Here is a 21,337-nt window from a genome sequence, read left to right on the forward strand (position 1 = left end):
ATACTGTGTACTGTTCTGGTCACCACACCTAAAAAGGATGTTGTAGAATTGGAAAAAGTACAGAAAAGGGCAACTAAAGCGATCAGGAGGCTGGACCAGCTCCCCTATGAGAAAAGGTTACAGCATCTATGCATAGTGTGGAGAAAGTGGATGGGGGACATTTTTCTCCCTCACATATAATACTAGAACTCAGAGACATCCCATCAAACTGATTGGTTGTGGATTTAGGACTGATAACCACGGAATTTGCTATATGATGTAACGAAAGCCACCAATTTGGATGGCTTTAAAAGGGGATTAGACAAATTCATGGAGGATAAGGCTATCAATGCCGCTAGTCCTGATGGCTATACACTACCTCCTCTATCAAAGGGACTATTGTGCACTCATGTCTTGCTTGTGGGTTTCCCACAGGCAGCTGGTTGGCCACTGTGTGAACAGAACGCTGGACTGCATGGACCTTTGATCTAATCCAGCATGGCTGTTTTCAGTTGTTATGAGTGAAGTGGATGTAACACTGAGAATTTCAGAACGTTCATTGGTACTCTTACAGAATTTAATCTATTGAACAGTTTGGGTACAAGCCTATCAGAAGTTAACTTCCTATTTAACTTCTGTGGAATCATGGCTGTGGGGAGGAGAGATTTGCACTGGAGAGAAGCTGTGGCAACAGCATTATGTTTCTTAACCATGGAAAAGAACACAGCTATAATGGCCTTAAATATGGTAACTAAACTGCTTAGGAAACAAGATCGAAGGAACATAGGAAATGGTGCATCCGAAGCATAGACATCAACATATTAAACTTCAGGATGAGTAACTTACCTTCTGTCACCAGCTCTTCCCCAGGTAATTCTTCATCAAACTTTACATTTATCACTGGATTATTGGCAGGAAGTATTTTTTGCGCATGATCTGGATTATGCTGCATAGCTCTAGGTAAACAATTTTAAAGAGTGGTTTTCAGGATCCCATTAAGTTTATAAAATACTTGACAAAGATGCTGAAATACTCAATAAAGCATTCAATGCAGTTATCCCATTTTAAAAGCATTTTGGATGCTCTTAGAAGCTACAGTTGATCAGTTTCTTATTCTCCATAATGAAAGTATACTCATTTATCAAGCATAAAACTATCATCATTTGATGTCCCAGTCATCCTTCCACTAATGCAGTCATTGATGGCTATCATAAGAAACCTAGTGGTAATGGTATGTCACAGATGTCCAGCAATGCAGGTGAAACACTTCCATATCTCCTCCTCCATCCATCTACAGAAAACTAAGTGGGAAAGAATTGCACCTTGAATTCATTTCTGAAGAGAAATGCCACTTTGATGTCCTCTGCACATGCTGGGTATCTCAAGGGTGGGGAAGGGCAAGTGAGTGCAAATAGTAATGGGGTCTTAATGCCAAGTTTGTGAACCCATGAACATAGTCTTCAGCACCTCAGGTTACTATTCCTATAATCTCTTAAGAGGTTCAAATCTTCTATATAAACAGGAATTTAGAACGTAATCTCTCTGTACATCAGAACTGGACAAACTTCAGGTTTGCATGAACTACTATTAAAAGAGCATGCTATTTTTAAAATATAAAATATAAAATTAAAGAGCCATTTATTTCTTATTCTTAAGGAAAACAGTAATTAATATGGTTGATACAAGCTACATTATTGCTCAATTTTTTTTTAGCCTTACCTGCGATATTGTTGTCTTGAAATTTCATCCCCATAGAAGAAGCATATTGTAGACAACATAGATGAATTATTTTGTTCTTCAGTGGAGTAGCATGTTATTGTAACTTTCTGGGGGAAATGGGCATTTTTGTGTTAAAATGAACTCATTTTCCAGGTAGTGCCACTATATTTGAATTATACGTCAGATACACAAACGCAGAGGAAAATTGTATAGCATTTTTTTTGTAAAGCACATTTTGAAAAAAATTAAGTTGACAAGTTACATATTTTATAGGTCAGGCATAAGTGTCACTTTCACATCATCTATCAGGACAAGCATGAAACTGGCTTTCATATTTACCTGCCGTGAATTTTCCTTAAGGACAAACTTTTCTGGAGAAATTATCATTATATTTGGATCCATAACAATTCGTTCACAGAAGTTCTTAAAGCACAGTACTTTCACGTAGGCAGCCCGACACCCTGTATTTTGTACTGAGAAAGAAGCCTTGCTTGGTTTACCGGGTGATGGCTCAAACAATTCCACTGTGTATCTGTTAGCATGTCTTCTAACATATTCTAATCTCAGATTGCTTTTCCCTCCATATCCATACAACGGTATCTGAAAAACAACACCCATATTTAGAATCACAGAAATTGAAAAAAACTCTGTACTCAGGTTTGCTGTTCACAAGTTGAATATTCAAAGCAAGCAGAGTAACTATATGAAGACAGTGCTTAAAGATCTTCACTAATGCCGGGTTGTTTCTAGGTAAATTCTAAACCAATAAGTCTCTGAACTACCTGAGTCCACAGTATCTGAAGGTCTGCCTTCTCCTGTATGAATCTGTCTGTTCCTCAGCTGAAGTCCTACACCAGGTATTTCTGCCCTCAGTTTAGGTAGGAACAGTACCATCTCTGTGTTGGCGCCGATACACCCTCATAACAATTACTATGTCCAACTTTGCTATCATTTAGGAGCCAGTGAGAATCTGCCCCATTTCCACAGGTTTTTAATGTCATAGAATATGCAATTAACTTATTATTTTTTAACTCCTACTGATTATGTTGTTTGACTGGTTATGGTTCTCTTTTGATCTTAGTATGGCAAGTGTTAGGGTCAGGTTTTTCACTTTTTTCTCTTTTATTTAAACATCTTTTTATTTAAATGTTTTAAATAGGCTGCATAAAATTTGGTATAAAAGTAACAGGATTTTTTTCTAAACCAGTCTTAGACTTTCGACAAGCAGCTACCCTAACCCTCCTTCCCTCTACCTGGGGGAACCCTCAGCTGAGCTCCAGGGAATAAATTCAACAAAGGGATCCTTCCCCTTGTTGTCTAATCAACAACAGAATAGCGGTAGAGAATGATAGAAAATAAGTAGTTTCTGTTCTTTCTGTCTCTCTCTTTAATCTCCTCAGCAATAGCTGAAGAGAAAGCTAGGTACCCTACTGTTTTGTACAAGACAGAGCAAAAGACTGAAAGGGTTTCTCCTCTCACGGTGGAAAATGTATCAATCTTTTTAGCCCTGCCTTCTCATGCAGAAGAAGATTAACCTATCAGCTCCAGCCTCTGCTGACCGAGAAAGGCTGGTTAAATGGGAGTATGTGACTCCCTTGTTACAACTGCTTCATTTCTGGGCACAATTCAAAGTGCTGGTTATGACCTATAAAGCATTGTGTGGCTTGAATTCAGGTTATTTGTAAGATGAAATCCCCCATATGAGCCTGCCTTGTGTTTTTTAGATTCTCAGGTGAGTCCTTCCCTCTGTCCCACTACTATCAGAGGCACATTTTATGGCAAGAGGGGGGCCTTCTTGGTACCTACTTCCAGAATCGGGATCTCCTTGCCAAGGGAGGCTAGGCTAGCTCTAATTCTTGCCCTCTGCTGGCTGGCAATTATATTTTTATTCAGATAGGCTTCTGGCATCTAAACTGATGTACTGCTAAAGTAGGTTTTAATCTGGTGGGTGCTGCTATGTGTTTTAATAACAACATCCAAAAAAGTATTGTCATTTAATGATATTTTAATTATAGCCCTTTTATTTCATCTGTATGTTATTGCTAGGCACCTTGAGCGCCATTTTAGTGGAAAGGCAGGATATAAATTTAATTAATAAATATACTACTACTTCCTAAATAGATTCATATTTAAAATTTAGCTAACAAATGATAACAGCAAAACACCACCAAAGCCCTGAAACACTAAAGGAGATGGGGTAAGACTTAAAGTTTTCATATCCCTGCAGCAGACTACCTATTTGGAAAACTAGTATCCCGTCTCTTTCAAGGCAGCTTACAGCTATAGCATCTGAGTGGATGCAAGAGATTGATCTGTATATGGTGAAGCTCTTGCAATCCAAAGAAGTATATAAATTCAGCAAGCTTATGGTGCCAACTTTGTTATGATCCTTTGCCTCCACTGCAATATTAACCAGCATATATAAAACAAGGGAGCAGCAAAGCATGGCTGAGTTATATTATAACTGGGCAACAGCCACAATAAGTGAACCAAAAAACATTGCCCAGATAAGCCTGGGACCATCAAGTATATCATTTCAGATACTTCAGAGGGTTAGACATTGAAAGGCCCAGGAGAAGTTGAAGTATCAGGAGAAGAACAAGAAGGGGAACATTAGTTATTGAACTATGTAAGCTCGGATAACACATCGCGCTAACCCATGGTGAGTAGCAAGCTGGGTAGGTAGTTATGCAAACAACCTACCATCAGATGATGAGGCAAACAAGCTACATGGAGCAATTTATTTCACCCCCCTGTAAAGTCTCTCGTCCTGTAGTCCTCCCATCCAGCTGGGCAGGTATCCCAGCTTCCTTAGAAGCGGGAATAGAGATTGCTTGAGAGGGGCGAAGCAGTGGCAGCATTTTTGGTTGCAATCTCCGTAATCTTCATTGGCACAACAGACAATATGCTAACCCACCATAGGTAAAATAACCCTTACTGCAGACCTTGGAGTCTCAGTGTGGCTTATTTGGGAGAAATAATCTACCAGGGGTGGGCGGGGGTGTGTGTTCACACACATCCCACAGGCAACACACTAACTCATCATGGGTTGTTCCAAAAAATAAACCATCATGGGTTAGTGTGTTTGTGAACCCAGTCATAGAGATTGCTTTCTTGTCATTAAGAGCGGGACACTGAAGTACTTGATATCAAAACAACAACAACAACCCAGCAAGGCTATATGACCATGTTTTAATGTTTTGCTTTGTCTGGCTTAGATTTAGAAAGTATGAATAATTGCAAGAAGCAATATCCTCTTTTCAGAAAATATACCATAAAATTTCATACATCAGTATAAAGACAACTTACAGTGAACTTGATTCCTAGTTGCGATAGAAGACCAAGCTGTTTCATTTCGAGCTTTGCAAACATGCAAGCTAAGCGAGATGGTGTAAACATTAGACAAAGACTATAATCATGTTTTGGTCGGATCTTTATTTCGCAGTTATTGTAAACGTGTTCTCCAAGATTCAACTACAAAATATACAAGGAAAAAACCCACAGGTTCATCTGCTGAGGTCTCAATTCAGAAGAGTTAAGTTTTCAATCAACTGTACAAACTACAACCATTCATTCTCATAGTTCCATGAATTAAGAGGTACATCACTCCATGGAAATGCTGGCATACTAGAGGAATTTAAGAAATCTTAATAGTCTCAGTTTAGAAAGGTGTAGGAGCCTCAATTTTATTTTTTATTCAGTTCTACTGTGCAACATCTCCCATGTACAGAGGTAACTCTTAATACAGGCAGAACGAGCTATACTATTATGCATTAAATTTGCAAACAGGTATTTTGTTTGCAAATAAGTTTATTGGTATATCACTGAATATTTCCCAACAGAAATGCAGAATCTGTGACAGAAAAATTCAAAATCCTTAGTTTAAATAAAAAAAGTATAATTAAGCAGCAGTTTGATTAAAAACTTCAGCCAGAGGAACAGTGTCACACTAAAGCCAACATTTAGAAAATTAAAATTTCAAAGCATGTCTACTACATTCAGGTCAGATTTATAGCACAATCCTATGTATGTCTACTTAGATGTACCACAGAATTCATCTGGAATTCAACTGGACTTACTCCCAAGTATGGACTTACAACCTTAGAAGGGCACCCTTCGAAGGCTATCCCAGTTATATGAGAAGTTTTAAATAAAAAGTAGCCTCAATTCCAAATATGGAGCATATCTGACTGTACAAAAAGTTTCAAACATCAGTTTACATGGCTCACCTGAAAACAGTCCTGATCTTGACCTCTGATCAGCAATCGCAATTGTTGGGTAGTAGATGGAGAATCATTTCTCAGAATTAGTTTCTGTTGACTAAAATTGTATTTAAAAATTGTAGTGATCTGCTTTTATTTATGAGACAAGAATAAAACAGCTGCATGTTTTCTACGAAAATTATACTAAAACTACTAAATAAGAATTGTAGCATCACTAATCCAAGTTGATTTAGTGAAGCTATCACCAATTATTTATTTAGTTATTACATTTTTATTCTGCCCAATAGCCGAAGCTCTCCAACCAGGATAAAACCACACAGCAGAAATTGATATAGGTTAAAATATGGAATTAAAACAGCAAAGTTTAAATTTAAGTTAAATTAGGTGTTAAAATACTCAGAAAATAAAAAGGTCTTCAGCTGGCGACAGAAGGAGTACAGTGTAGGCGCCAGGTGAACCTCGCTGGGGAGCTCGTTCCACAGCAGAAGAAACCCTCCTCTTAGTAGCCACCTGCCTCACTTCCTTTGGCAGGGGCTCACAGAGAAGGATTAATCTAACTACCCTATTATTTAATCTGAGAGTTGCAAGTTAGTGCACTTTTGGTATCAAAATCTGTTTAGGTTCTCAAAAGGTTTATTCAGCTATTTATATTATTTATGCACAGTATGTGCTTCTAGATCAGTGGTGGGTAACTTTTTTTCCTGTCAAGGGCTGCATTCCCTCATGGGTAATCTGTCTGGACTATTCATTGGCAGGGGATAGAGCTGAAGCCAGTAGTGGGTAGGGTCAGAGCCAAAAGTAGATGGGTCACTTCTTTTCTCTCACTCTCTTTTCTCTGTATTTCTGACACCCCCTATTCTTTTCCCCCTCTTCCTTCCAACGCGGTGGGCTGCCAGGGAAGGGACAGATCCCTACTACCAAAGGTCCAAACTAATTGCATGCAAAAGATTTTTGAAATTGGACTGAGGACTGCAGGTTGCCCAGCCCTGCTATAGATGCATAGCTGGCCTACTACCACAAGGCAGAGCAGGGCAGACATGTATCAAGCAGCAGATTTTGGATGCCATTAAGGGATTACCCTTTTTTAAAAAGTGTACTTAACTGGCATATATTTTATTTATAATGCACATTATAAACATTTTACTTTTTAACTTCTGATGTTTCCTGGCCCAACTATGCCAGCAAACCCCTTCTACGCACGTTCTCCTAGTGCATGGGCTTCTGATCCCAGTCATCTTGTGAGGAAATCTTTCCTTGGGGTTGTATCATTTCCATTACAACAGTACTCAATAAAAAGCACTGTCATGTCTGAACAAGGCATTTCATTCTCCTTTAATAATAAAAAAACAACGGTCCAGGCTTTGTACAAAAACATCTATCACACGCTGCTTAAACTGTTTTCTTAGTACTTACACTGTTCTGCCAAGTTGTACACCTCCCCATGACAGAAGTTGCTTGTTGGCAAGAATGGGAGGAACGTCTGGATTGGGACATTTTTGTACCACAGGTTTGCTCTCCACCGCAGACACTTCACCTTTCACAGTCACTTTATATTCTGGCCCAGATGGCAATACCAGTATTTTCACAACACTATTAAAATAATATCTCAAATTAGATACTCCATAAAACAAATCTCTACTTTATATCATTAGGCCAATTAGGTTGCATTACCTCTCCATATTTCTGGAGTCTTTTGGAGAAAATTCAATTGTCACTTCTTGTTCTTCCCCAGGTGTAAGGACCAGATCCTCAGGCTTGACATAAATGCAGCTATCTGGCTCTAGTGTCTGGAAAGGAAGGGAGTACTTCAATCAAGGTGTTATCATCTGATATTCAGGTTATAGCTATGGCCATGATTACATTTTACCAGCTTTGACTACTGTACAAGCTGCAGCATTTCTTAGAAAATCTGTATCTGGCATTAATACCCTAGTTTGATCCAAATTAGAGTATGATGACCGATTTTACATGGGACTGCCTTGGAAGGCTCTAGAATTGGGTTGGGCAACTTGTGGCCATTCAGATGATTTGACCTACAACACCCATTAGCCCTAGCCAACATAGCCAATGGGAAGGGCTGATAGGAATTGTAGGACCGAACATGTGAAGGACAAGATGTCTATCACTACTCTAGAAGCTCAGTGGTGCAAATGCAACTGCCAGAATTTTAACTGAGGCCCCTTGATCAGATGAATTAACATCATCTTGATTGGTTAATAATTTGTTTCTTAGCTCAATTCAAAAAGTGCTGATTCTGATTGTTACAGTCCTAAATACTCTGGAATCAAGGTAACTTAAAAATTAGTCTCCTCCCTTACGAACCTGCTATGACATCTGAGATCAATACCTGCAGCCCTGCTCTGTCCCACTGCCATCAAATGGCAGGAAGGTGCACATAGCACAAAGACCATGGAACACTCTCCTGGGGGAGATCGAAGCTAACTTCAGTGTTGGCTGCTTTTTAGAGAAAGCAATTAAAAACCTGATGCCAAACTACATTAGTTGAGACACCACCATACACTCAAGCATCTTACTTAGATTTGGTATGTTTGAAGCTGTCTGGTAAATTAAACAGCATAGTGAAATCTGAGGATTTTCTCAATGCCACCTTCTTTCAAGCTCATTGATGTTATACCCTCTCATATACATTTTTAGAATTAAAAGGTGAGTGACTTGAACTATTTGTAAGACTGTCATAGCAGTTTGAACTTCAGGCTTTTTGATAGGAAAAAAGCAGAAAGTGAACAGAAACTCTTGCCTCTCAGTTAATCATTCTGCATATAGGAAACTAGGCTAGTCCAATTAGGGTTGACAGTACTTTTAGAACTATTCCTTAGAAAAGAGGTGAAATAACTTACCATAATCTTCAAATAAACTTTAATATTCCCAGCATTCTTTAATGGCAATTGCTGCCTTGTTGATAATCCCATCTTTGTAGACATATATAACGTCTGGGGGGGAAACAGGTGGCATGGAATAGTTACAAGCTTAATAGAGAAAAAATAAGCTATATCTCAAGTGGTATTTTACAAAATATACCTGCAGGCCCTTTGGAGCATATACCCTAGGAGTTCCAGATCTTGCACTCAGAGGAACACTTCTTAAAACATTGCCAGGCTCTGGACTATCAACTTCCACATCAATTTTTGCAAAGTACTCATCTGCTGGGCCCAAAGAATCTGAAAAAGTTATCAATGAAAAAGAGTTACTGAGTACAGAGCCTTGCTCCTTATTCTAGAATCAGTTTTGACACCAAATATTCTCAGTATTTAACCACCCGATAGTGATTCAAGTGATCATGTTCCAGGTACTACAGAGGCATATAGAATCAATACTGGTTTGCACATGTGGGGCTGCTTGTTTCAAAACATTCTAAAACTTGCAACAAATGAATGCAAATGATAAGGGACCAGCAGCAGTAAAGTACTTCACTCTAAATAAACACCCCAAAGCTATGATGAATTAGGGCTTCTACTTGCTTCAAAGCTATTTCAGTATTCCAGACTTCACAAGTAAAATAGAATTCACTTCATTCCACACTGACCTTTATGGCACAAAGGCCCCATTCAGACGACACCTTAAACCACAGCTTTAACCATGGTGGTTAAGCCAGAAAGCCACATTCACCATGATTAAAGCTGTGGTTTAAGGTGTCTTCTGAACACAGCCTAACTTTCTGTCTTAACTACTGTGGTTAAAGCCATGGTTTAAAGTGTCTTCTGAACAGGGCCATACTTGGCTTCCTGACCTGAACACAGAGGCCTGGTTCAGGAAATACGCTAAGCCATGCTGCTTAACCACAAAATAGTTAATGGAATGCATTAAGGTTATGCATTCTGTTAACCATTTTGTGATTGAGCAGCATGGTTTAGCGTGTTATCTGAATGGGGCAAAAGTGACCCAAAGAAAAATGGAGTTGCCTTTTGCAGAACTTCATGCCCCACCTTATGTTACTGTGTATGCAAGGAGCATAATGGTGTATGATACATATACACTTTGGAAGAGCTTTCCTATTATAGCCTTGGCCCAGAGTGCCTGTGCATACATTTTGAAACAGAATTTTGTTTTGCTGGACTTACACAGCCAACTGATTTTTTACCTACATTAGTTTAAGAAGGTAGCAAATCTATACCTGAAGAGATGCATTTGTTTGGTGCATGGAACTGGACCCAAACCACTAGAACTTCAGGATCCTGGAAAGAAAGACATTTACATAGAATGAAGTATTCTATAGAAAAGTACAACTTTAAAAAATGCTATGCAATAAAACTTGAAACATTGATCGGCTACATAATCTTAGAGTGAACCGCAGATTTAAAAGACAGAACTCTATATACTACTACTACTCTATATACTACTAGTATACTATATATAGTATACTAGGTAGTATACTATATACTACCCCTAAGCAATAAAGAGAGCAGAGCTCTTCTGTAGTGTGAGAAGTTCATATTTTCTTTCTTTCACAACCAGATCATGACCGGCAAGGAAAGGCATACCACCGACTCAAGTGCCAGACTGCTATCCCCAGTACTATGAAGTTTTGCATGTAACCAGATACCTTGTAACATAATATGGCAAATATTTGTAAAGCATAACAAACTTCCCCCAAATATAAATTCCATTATGAAGAGATTTTAGATGAGCACTTAGTCATTTGCTACTTCACTGAAATCAACTGTATCCAAATAGTCTATAACTACTTACTTGCCCATCACAGCTTGCATTCATTACATGTGATATCACCGAAGGAGCTGCTAGCTGGGAGATGTTGTAAGTAGGGAGTGTATTTTTAACAGAAGAGTTAACTGCTTCCTTGGAAAATGTAAAACAGCGCCACGCTACAGCATTCTGCAATAAAGATTTTTTTAAACTTTAAAAGGGCATTGCCAGTGCTCTCTACAGTACAGAATAATAACCATGTTATTCACTATTGTCAGGATATGTAATGAAAACCATGGGATTAAAGGTCATCCAAGGGGAATATAGTGAAGGAGAATATACCAGAGAGCCACAAATAGATCCATGACGGACCTGAATTGAGAGTGGAAAACAGAGGGACGCTGAATAAGTGATTAGCTAGGTAAGAAGATTAGCTAGGTAGGGAACTAAACAACAAGCCATAGAAATCTAGGGAACCAATTAGAGAGAAGGAAGCAATCAATTGTATTGAAGGTAGCAAAGCCTAGTATGATAACAACCTCTGCATTGGTGGCTTCAATACTGGCTGACAGCCTACTTAATGAGAAAGCTGAGGAGGACAGAAGTTCCAAGATGTAAGAAGTACACCCAGAAGTAGTGTGGTTGGTAAAACAAAGTACAGTATAGTCAGTCTACTGCATCATGTGGGTTGTTAACAATTGTGGTATTATGAAATAAGATCAATCAACTGCAATCCCTATATTCCAGCTTCCTAAAACTTTTGAAAGTTGTTTTGGGATTCGTGTAATACAACCTTACCATGGAGCCAACAGGCATACTCTACAAGCTGCTGTACTTACTGCCTGAATAACAAGTCTGATTGGCACTCTAGCACGAGTCTTGTTAGTTAGTTTCAGTGGGAGAGCTTTAGAGCTGCCTGATGGCAGATCACCAAAGTCCAGGGTGTTTGTATTTCCTGATTCCACCTAATATCAAAAGATGAGAAGGGAGAGGAGATAATACCTTTAAGAAATGAGGTATACAAAACCATGTTTATTTGTACAGAGAATTAAACAAATGTAACTGAAAGACAACCAGACAAAAGGTTCCAGCTGTGACCTCTTCTGGACAGGGATAGTCTCGCCACAGCTATTGTTGCTCTGGTAAGATCCCATTTGGATAACTGTAGTGAGGATATACACCTCTGAAAACTTCTGTTAGTGGAGAATACAGTGCAGCCACAACTCTGACCATTGTTTCACTCAAATCATATCCTGCCAGTCTTAAAAGAAAGTCCTACCAGGGCCCAGCTTCAGCACTACAGTGGGCCTTGTAGGTTACAGCCAGGATTTGATTAGAGGTAGTGGGTCTATTCAGCCTGTGGATTTTCAGAAATTGTGTGAGGTTATCTCCATCAGTGTTCTCAGAGCAGAGCAGGGAAGAGTTGCTCTACTCCCTGCATCCACCTACGTAGCCAACCTTAACAAGGAGGGAGGCTGGAAGCTCTCTGTGAGAACCTGACAGAGGAGGGGAAGAGGTTTGCCGTAGAGTCATCCAGGCTGAACCGAGCAACAACGCCCTGGTTCAATAGGAGCCTCACTGAAAGGCCAAAAGCCCTTGTCTGTCAAGTGGTCCTGAGGTGTCTTAATCATGGCTTCTGCTTTTAAGCCGATGCAAAACCAAGGAGTCTTTGCTAGGAACTTCGTCTACATTGCCCAAAACCTTCTGTTTAGATCCAGCACTCTGCACAGGGACTCTCCTAATAGGAACTTTAGATTGCGAAGGACTTGCCATGAGAAGTACTATGATGCTTTTCATAGCTTTGAACTCTCATTTTGTTGTGGACTGTGTGTCTTCCTTGTTATTAGCCCAGACTACTGTCAAGCTGGCTTTGATCTTGACTCTTAGACTTTTCCATGTCTAGATTTATGCAGCATGGAGTCACCAAGGTGAAAGCTGTGGCATGGAACTCTCTGCATGTGTGAAGTTACTTTTGGACTTAATAGCCCATATAGTGCACTGATCCTAACAGAAGTTCAAGGTTAAATAAAATCTCTGTGTATAAATTTGATCTGGCCCTTCCTAGAACTTTTGCCTTTATTGCCTGAGAATGATGACCCTACAAATCATTGTTATTTCTGCTGTTTATGGAGATCCGTGTCTTTGATTGCCTGGGAAAAGAGATAACCCTGGAAATCGTTTTGGTTACTGACTGTTGCCCTCCATTGCTTGGGAAGGATGACTCCAGGAAAGATGACTCCCTGTGTTTGGAGCCTCAGAGATTTCAATGGAGAAACCTTTTGGGTATATCTCTGTCAAAGTTGTAGTTTTTAGCTTTGGATTGTGCTAGAATTACATTGAGACTATAGTTGCTGACCATCAGTTAAATTATTTCTGAACAGTGTAACCATTATGCTTTTGCCATGAGATTTCATGCAATGAAGAAGTCTCACTATGGCAGTTAGCAATGTGTGCATACTCAAAGGATCAGGAAATCTGTCAGCTTTATTGGCTGGCTATCTGCTTCGGGGCCAAATTCAAAGTACTGGAGCTTACCTTAAAACCCTACATGGTTTGGAACCCGAGTATTTGAAGGAGGGCATTCTCAGATACCAACCTGCACATTAAATTCATTGACCAAATGCCCTTCTACAAATACCTCCACATCAAGACGATGTTTGCTTGAACAAGAAAGGGTGGTGGGGTGCTTTTTTTTTTTGGTAGTGGCACCTCAAGTTGTAGTGTACCTTCCCCCGGGACTTCAACTTGGTGCCAACTTTGCCTTTTAAGTGCCAAGCATTTTTTCCTTACAAGGAGGCATTTTGATACATTTAAAATGCCTTTAATATTTCTAATTCACTTTTAGCTGTGCTTTTATTTGCTGCTTATTTTTTGTACTTCTTATTGCTTTAATTTTTGGAATCTTTAGCATAAGGTTGCATCAAAATGTTTTAAATAGATACAGACTATATATTCATCAGGATTTTTACCTCTATATTAGGATTTTCAGCAACTGCATTCACATTTACCCTAGCAGCTAAAGCCTCTGCCTGGACTACTGTATCTGCATCTGCAGCAACTGGCCAAGAAGCAACACTAAGTACACACTGGAAGACTCCCGCTTGACAGGGCAAAAACAGCATTTTCAGTTCTTCTGTAGTACAAGGTCCTATGACAGTTTTGTTCTTAAACAGCAGACATCTGTGCTTTGGAATTTCCATCTACAGAAAAAAACACAAACGTATACAAGACAAGCAATTCTCAATATAAATAAGTAACAAATATTCTAGAGGTGTAGATACAAAGACGCATGAAGTCTCTGCTTCCCATACCCAATGCTATACTGATGAGTGCTCTGAAATGGAGCACATGTATTCAAGCTTCATTACAATGGCCAGTGGTATGGTATGTGTTTGAGAAACAGAAGATCACTATCAACAAGGCATTTGCTGTGGCAGAAATTTGAAGTTCAGAGTACTATCTTTGGCTGCAAAGGAGATAGTACCCCATTTCTACTCAGTTAATTTTTTTCTCAATAATATTTTTAACATACTATATGGCATGATTTAGTACATACCTTTACACCATCAAGCATAATACTAAGAAGGTTAATGCTGACTTGTAGCCACCGCTCAGATGGATTAAGAATACTAAGGACTGCGTGTGCTGTGAACCCCACACAACAAGCATTAGGGAACTTTACTTCCTCAGGGACTTTCACATGTGCTGGAGAAAGAAAGAAAAACCTCAATAATTTGACATCTATTTCATTGACAAACCTTTGCCAACATAAAAAGACTAATCCCTTACAGCTATAATAATCAGAACAGAAACTCTGTGTCTCATCAACCAGCATTGCCTTCAGTTTAACTAAATATTTTTTATTACTAACACATTGAAAAATACACCTGTGAATACCTTCAGCATACAGAGTTGTGTTTTCTTGCCTTGCCTTAAGAGAACATTTCATACTTGAAACATTTATGACAAAACTGAAATACAAATTCCAGCTTGACTATCATTCCAAAAAGATACGTTTAAGAATATTACAGCAAATACTTTTAGTAAAATACTTTCACATAGTATAGATCTAGAGTATAGGAGATACTATACAAGTTTATTCTTGTCAAAGGGGTTTAATCAAATACAGCACATACACACACACTCATCAAGATTGGGATGGTTTACAGCAGGGCTGGGCAACTCTTGGAACATGTTTGTGCAGTCCACTGCAAGTGCTCTGGCCCTCCAGTTATCAATTCCTTGTAAGAGCCAGTGTGGTGTAGTGGCTAAAGTGTTGGACTGGGAGTTGGGAGATCTGGGTTCTAGTCCCCACTCAGCCATGGAAACCCACAGGGTGACTTTGGGCCAGTCACACACTCTCAGCCCAACCCACCTCACAGAGTTGTTGTTGTGAGGATAAAATAGAGAGGAGGAGGAAGATTATGTACGCCGCCTTGCATTTCTTGGAGGAAAAAGACGGGTTATAAATGCAATAATAAACTACACAGGGTGTATGAAGAGCCATTCTTGCCTGCTGGGGACCAGGGCAGAATTTGGCTCTTGCCAGTCTTCCAAATAGCTACTTGTTTGGAGCCCAACTCTCCTGGGATACGGCACATGAGAATGATTCCCTTTGCATGCCCTATTTTCCTCAAGCGATCCTGATCTTCTCTAAATATATACAACACCTTATGAGAGAATAGAGTTATACTACCCTTGAGTAATAGAACATGGGGCAATTCCTACCTGCACATTTTGAAGAATGATTATGTTATTCTTTTAGGGGGAGCCACTGCAGTGCAGCTACTTCCACACTGCCAAACAATGCAAAAAAGCTACAAAAGCTGTTGGAAGCTGCTGCAAAGGTAAACCACCCCAATAATGCAAGAGCACAACACACTCCTGTGTACTGGGCAAGGTGCAACTATGATCAAGGACAAATTTGTGTAGCTACAGGGAAGAACAAGAAGCAAGTGGGAGTACAGGACAATGATAGTGTTTTGGGAAGGTTATTAAAGGACTGAATAGCCAATTCATATTAATTAGGGTTTAAGAAAACAGAAAAGATTCTTGTGGTTTGCGGTTTGGGTGATGGTTACCTCCCCACCACCTCGCAAGTCACCAGTTGTTACTATCAAAATTAATTATCAATTGATCTAATTTGAAGTAACGCATGATCAGGTCCCCTCTGCTCATTTCTCATTAAAAAGGATTTAAAGCTTTGGATAAGTGTCCTGCGGTTTACCAACCGCTTCATCCACGTGAAGTAGGTTCTAAAATTGTCAAGCAACTGACCCTTAAAAGGAAAAGTACATAAAAGTACATTTATTTATATAGCACCATCAATGTACATTGATGGTGCTATATAAATAAATAATAATAATAATAATAATAATAATAATAAAAGAGTATGGGGAAAGAAGGTAAACAGGCCAGAGAGGGAGCAGTCTGTATGGGTGATACTAGAGAATTGCAGCCTTAGTCTTTAAACTCTTAAGTGAAGCACTGTAGAGTTCTCTTCAAAAAATATCCCTGAAATTCTGGTACCTGCTCTGTAATATTTTGCACTGTACCCACCACTTAGTTCTTTGCAACTTTTTACACTTTGTTTTTTTTTTCTCTTCTTTGATTTTTCAGCCGTTTTAAGTTTGAAGAAAATTTCAGTCTATATGGCACAGCCCAAAATGTTGTTTTATTATTTCATCATATTGATTTCAAAGCATGTGCCAGAGGGAAACCAGAACTTCTATGTTTAGGGTTATTAGATGCAGAATAGGAATCTACAAATGTTTCATAGCTGCTGCTGACGTACATTAAGTTGCACTACATAATTATTTTAGCAACATGATTTCTAGAGATTAAGGCAATTAATTTAAAAATAATTGTTCATCTGCTCAAGTTATATTCAGCAAAGAAAGGGATAGAAAGCAAGATGATAAGAGAAAATAGAGTATGGAAAATGGGAAGGGAGGAAGGAGAAAGCACGGCAGGAAAGGAAATAAAATATTTCTTATATAAACAAGCAAGTCTACTATCTATGCCACTAAGCATTTTCCAAATAAACAAATGAAAAACTCAAAATGGAAATGCCATTCATTTATACTTTAGATTCTAAAAGATTCTTTTCAGCTGGCCCAAAAGTCCAGATAAGCATCTTATTGATCACAGGTGATTTTAGTTGTTATTGAAATAAAAGGAAATGGACTTACCAAAGCCAAATGGCACAGATTCCCCCCACTGTCGAGGTCCATCAGCATCAGTCGCTTGCCCTGTATGTGATGAACTAGTGAAGATATTCTGGTTGGATGTGAAATTGCAATGTCGAGTGGTGCCCAGCATAACAGGCCCAACATCTGGCCCTAGTGTTATTCCTGCAGTCAGCGAGTTTTGAATATGACCCACAGGGATGGTAGAATAGATCAGTCCTGATGGAACACCAAAAACTGGAGGATAACCAACATGATACTGAGGCAAAGCAATGTTTTTGTGAGATGACAAGCTTCCCAGATACTGCTGGGCAAATGGAGTGTTTCTAAGAGAACAGCTTGTTAGCAATGTTGGAAATGCAGGAGTTATCTCTGGAATCTGTGAAGCAGTACCATTGGATTTCAAATGTGCTCTGTTTTGATTTACTGAAATACAGCCATCTAAACTGTTAGAAGGCAGCACATTTTTTAGAGAGGATAAGCCTAGTCCATGTGCTGCATCTATATAATCATGCTGTATTACAGGTGTATCAACCTGTCCCAGTTCATTATTATTTGGACACTTCTGTGCAGCCTGGTCTTCACTTTTTGGAGGAAGCTGTCCAGTTGATTTTTGATTCTCAGGTTGACTGGCAGGATCTGCTGATTCGTTTACTTCTTGCTTCTTAGCTTGGTTTCTTCCATTAGTGCTTAGTGATGGATGTTGGCTATTTTGCAAAGCAATGTATTTTCCAGTTTCCTGTTCCAATATTGAAGTTGGACTGGTCCAAACGATTGTTGTGCTCAACTCACTGACACGATTGCTCTGAACAGAAGGAATTAAAATTCTGATCAGCATTCACAATTTATAGTAAATGTAAGATTAGTGAGCATATGCCAGATACAGATTTATACACTTGTTTCAACAGAATACCATACTATACATTCATAGCACCAATAAATTTACTTGAAAAATAAAAATAGTAGCCTGCTTATTTAAGTTAAGGGAGCTTTTGCCATAAACAGCATGGGCACAGGAAGTTTACTTGTAACATACAAGTAAAATTTACAAAATAAAGGTCCATGTTTGACCTTAGCTAAATATTGCTGTGTCTATGCAGAATGTAAATTTGAATAATATAACATTAGAATTTTCGTATGCACATGCTTGTAAAGACTAACCTGCACTCTTGGAAAAAAATACAAACTTGACACAAGATGCAAACTTATGGGTTGTATCCAACAATGTCCTTCTGTCAGAGGAATGGACAAGCCTGGTGGATCCAACTCCCCCTCCCTCCTCCCCATCCCAAACCTGCTTCAGAGGTCTGGGGGACCCCACTGAAGCAGATTTGAAAGTCTTGCAGGGGGCTAGGGGGGGTGGGGAGGGAAATCCCCACTGCATGAGTAAAGTCTATTTCACGTAACATTGGATATAGCCCTGTGCTTCTACTACAAGAAGTACCTTCATTTATCTGGAGAAAAAATAGACTAAGTTGGAAGGAGCAAGAAGGCCATTCACTCACACTCAGACAAGTATCTGAGTAAGAAGAGCCCAACAATAAATGCTTCAATATTTGGCAAAAGTTTGTACATCTTCAACACAAGGTTTAACACTTGGAACGGAAGACAAAAATGTTAAACCACAAGGAAACTATTGTCTTTTAAAAAGAATGCAACTGGCAACTTCTGAGTGCAGGGCAGTAATATACATGCAAATAAAATCCTTTGAGAATTTTAACTGATTAAAAATGTGCAATTTATACACGTCAACTGCATTAAAAATAGGCAAGTAAGTAAGATAAATCGCTAAATAAATAACTATTAATACAGTCAATAGTGGTGATTATTCTTACTACTGAGTCAGCAATCTCATGGTTTTTCCAGAGAACTGCTTGTCTATGAATCAAAGGAAAAATAACTCTCGGAAGTACCACCAAGTAATATTAAGTGTGTGTGAGTTGGAGGTACTTAATGTTTAGATGCAACAGTTGCCCTATCACTAGTACTAGTCTTGGCATACTATTGCATGTATGAACAAGTCGGAATCCAATACTACTGCAAAGACTTAAAGTGGCTGAACTTTAAATTTTGCATATAAAAATGATTTAGCAAGCGACTTACCTGATATCTCCCTGGAGTAGTCAAAGCTAGATTTCTAAGGGTATTTTCAGTGGCAGAAACAAAGGTCAACCGTTCCAAGCTAGGATCAGAATATACTGACTGAGGTAGTGTAGAATCATTGCAAGGGGACTCCTTAAAATTTGATGTTGTACAAGGACAATCGGATCTAAGAAACAAAAAAAATACATACTTTAAAAATCTAAACTGCCACATCTAGATTGACTATGCAGCTTGGGGGCCCTTCTGGACTCTGCACTATCTGTGGAAAAACAGGCAACAGTGATGGCTAGGAGGGCCTTTAATCAGCTAAGGTTGGTCTGCAAACCACTACCCTATCTACAAACAGCAGACCTTGCCTAAGTTGTCGTTGTTGCTGTGGGTTTTATTGTTGTTTTTATTATTTTACTGTTTTACATTTATAACTTTACATTTTAAAACTGTTTTTATGTATTTTATTGCTGTATTATGCCTTGGCAGGGCTTGTGCCCTGAAAGGCAGCCAAGAAATATTTTAAATAAATAAATAAGTCTTATTCGTGCTATAGTTACATCCAGAATTGGCTTTATTTGGAGGTTGCCTTTAAAAATTGTTTGGAGATTTCAGCTAGTCCACAATGCAGCTGCCCAGATGGTTGTTGAGGCTAAGTGTATGGAGCATATTACAATTCACTATCAGATGCATTTGCTACCTATTCACTTCTGCAGCCAATTTAAAGTTGGAATTGACCTTTAAAGACTTAAAACAGGGGTAGGCAACTTGTGGCCCTCCAGTTGTTTGGGCCTACAACTCCCATCATCCCTCCACATTGTGTATGCAGTCTAGGGCTGATGAGAATTTTATTACAAAACATCTGCAATGCTCCTAATATCCTGTTCCTGCCCTAAGCTATTTGGAACCAGGTTCCTTAATGGGCCACCTACAACCACGTGAACCTGCCCAGGCTGTGAGGGAGGCCAATTGCCCTGCATGTCCAATAAGACTAGCAGGCTCAAGGAAAAGGGTCTTTTCTGTGGTAGCCCTATATCTCTGGAACTCCCTCCCTTAAAAGGTACATTTGATTCACAGACCCTTAAGACTTAAAAAAAATTCAATTGAATTTTGCTAGAGAGGGTAGGCTGAATCTTAAAATTTTGCTCCTTATAAAATTCTGCTCTCTATTATAAAATTATGAGACTGTTGATTCTTAGTTTGTCTGCTATATTCCATGCTGCTTTTAGATTTTAATAATTTTAGATAGTTACCCTGTTCACAACACACTAAGCCACAATGGTTAAGCATTTTGAGCTAAACATTATGGTTTAGCATGCCATGTGAACCATTCCTAACCATAGGGGCTACATAATCATTTAAACACGCTCACTAATCATTTTCTGCAAAAGGGTTAGCAGCCTAACCATGGCTTAGCATACTGTCTGAACAGACCCGCTGTTAGTTTACAATTTTGTGTGTGTGGTATGAGAAACATTGGAAAGGCAGAAAATAAGTTTCTAAAGTAAATAGTAATTTTAATAATATCTAACTTCTTATTTGTCAAAGATGCAATCCTACACATGCTTAGACAGAAAGAAGTCCTACAACCAGTATGTTGAGAGCTGTAGGACTTTTTTCAGTCTAAACATGCATAAGATTGCACCCTACATTAATGGCTGAGGCAGCCTTATTTCTTGAATGAGCCTTAATGTGCAAGAATAAGTTAGATTACAGCTAGCTCCTCAATGCATAATGATTAAATTCCTAAAAAAATTAGCGCTGACTCTGCCAACCAGTTATCCCTTATGTTGCATAACTGAACACTGTACCACTGTTCACCTAGCAAGAACACTAAGCATCAGCAGTATCTCCATTTGTAATCCATGCTACAAATGCAGAGTAGATGGTCATTTCATATTTCTTCCATAATGGTCTTGAACAGAGGAAATGTTTTATACACGTAATTATATCTGTTGTACATGAGAAAAATAATATTTGCAGATGACTAGTCAACGAAGGGCAAATTCAACTGAAGAACCACCTCTCAGTGGCAAAGTATGTGCTTTGCACGCAAGACATCCCAAGTTCAATCCCTGGCAGCTCCAGTTTAAAAAACGATCGGCAGGTGATCGGAAAAATCTCTGCATGAGACTGGAATGTATAGTCCAATTGTCTGACAGTATATTTACCTTTAGTAAAGTTTAACTTACCCACCCCCATTTGTGATTCTCATGCTCCCCTATAGTTTTTACCCTGAAAGAGAAGTTCCAGAAACTTCACTTGGAGATGAATGAATAAGAGGAGAGGTTGAAGGTCTGAAGCTGTATTGTTCATCATCTGACATCTGTATACCAGGCACAGGAGTTGCAAGCTTCTGTCCAGTTACTACAACACCTTCTCCTGTACATTCAAAAAAGAAAAATGTTGGATTTCATCACAGCAGGTGGGATGGGGAGGAGAGCTTCTGAAAAATACCTTAGCTTCTGAGAGAAG

General features: G+C 38.9%; 1 protein-coding gene across 1 annotated transcript in view; it reads right to left on the reverse strand.

Moving 5' to 3' along the window:
* The window catches only part of CEP192 (centrosomal protein 192), a 66,564-nt gene that overhangs the window by 21,382 nt on the left and 23,845 nt on the right, over positions 1-21,337 (reverse strand). Inside the window, exons 19-35 of the mRNA XM_063131295.1 lie at positions 21,097-21,258; positions 18,875-19,040; positions 16,775-17,576; positions 14,140-14,288; positions 13,553-13,783; positions 11,423-11,548; positions 10,629-10,772; positions 10,054-10,114; positions 8,961-9,100; positions 8,780-8,872; positions 7,593-7,708; positions 7,335-7,511; positions 5,928-6,018; positions 5,008-5,172; positions 2,038-2,298; positions 1,699-1,805; positions 826-935 (exon numbers count right to left, since the gene is read on the reverse strand). Coding sequence (XP_062987365.1) covers positions 826-935; positions 1,699-1,805; positions 2,038-2,298; positions 5,008-5,172; positions 5,928-6,018; positions 7,335-7,511; positions 7,593-7,708; positions 8,780-8,872; positions 8,961-9,100; positions 10,054-10,114; positions 10,629-10,772; positions 11,423-11,548; positions 13,553-13,783; positions 14,140-14,288; positions 16,775-17,576; positions 18,875-19,040; positions 21,097-21,258 — 3,101 coding nt within the window. The remainder of the gene's footprint in view (positions 1-825; positions 936-1,698; positions 1,806-2,037; positions 2,299-5,007; positions 5,173-5,927; positions 6,019-7,334; positions 7,512-7,592; positions 7,709-8,779; positions 8,873-8,960; positions 9,101-10,053; positions 10,115-10,628; positions 10,773-11,422; positions 11,549-13,552; positions 13,784-14,139; positions 14,289-16,774; positions 17,577-18,874; positions 19,041-21,096; positions 21,259-21,337) is intronic.

The sequence above is a fragment of the Elgaria multicarinata genome, chromosome 7 (assembly GCF_023053635.1).
Source record: "Elgaria multicarinata webbii isolate HBS135686 ecotype San Diego chromosome 7, rElgMul1.1.pri, whole genome shotgun sequence".
NCBI lineage: Eukaryota > Metazoa > Chordata > Lepidosauria > Squamata > Anguidae > Elgaria > Elgaria multicarinata.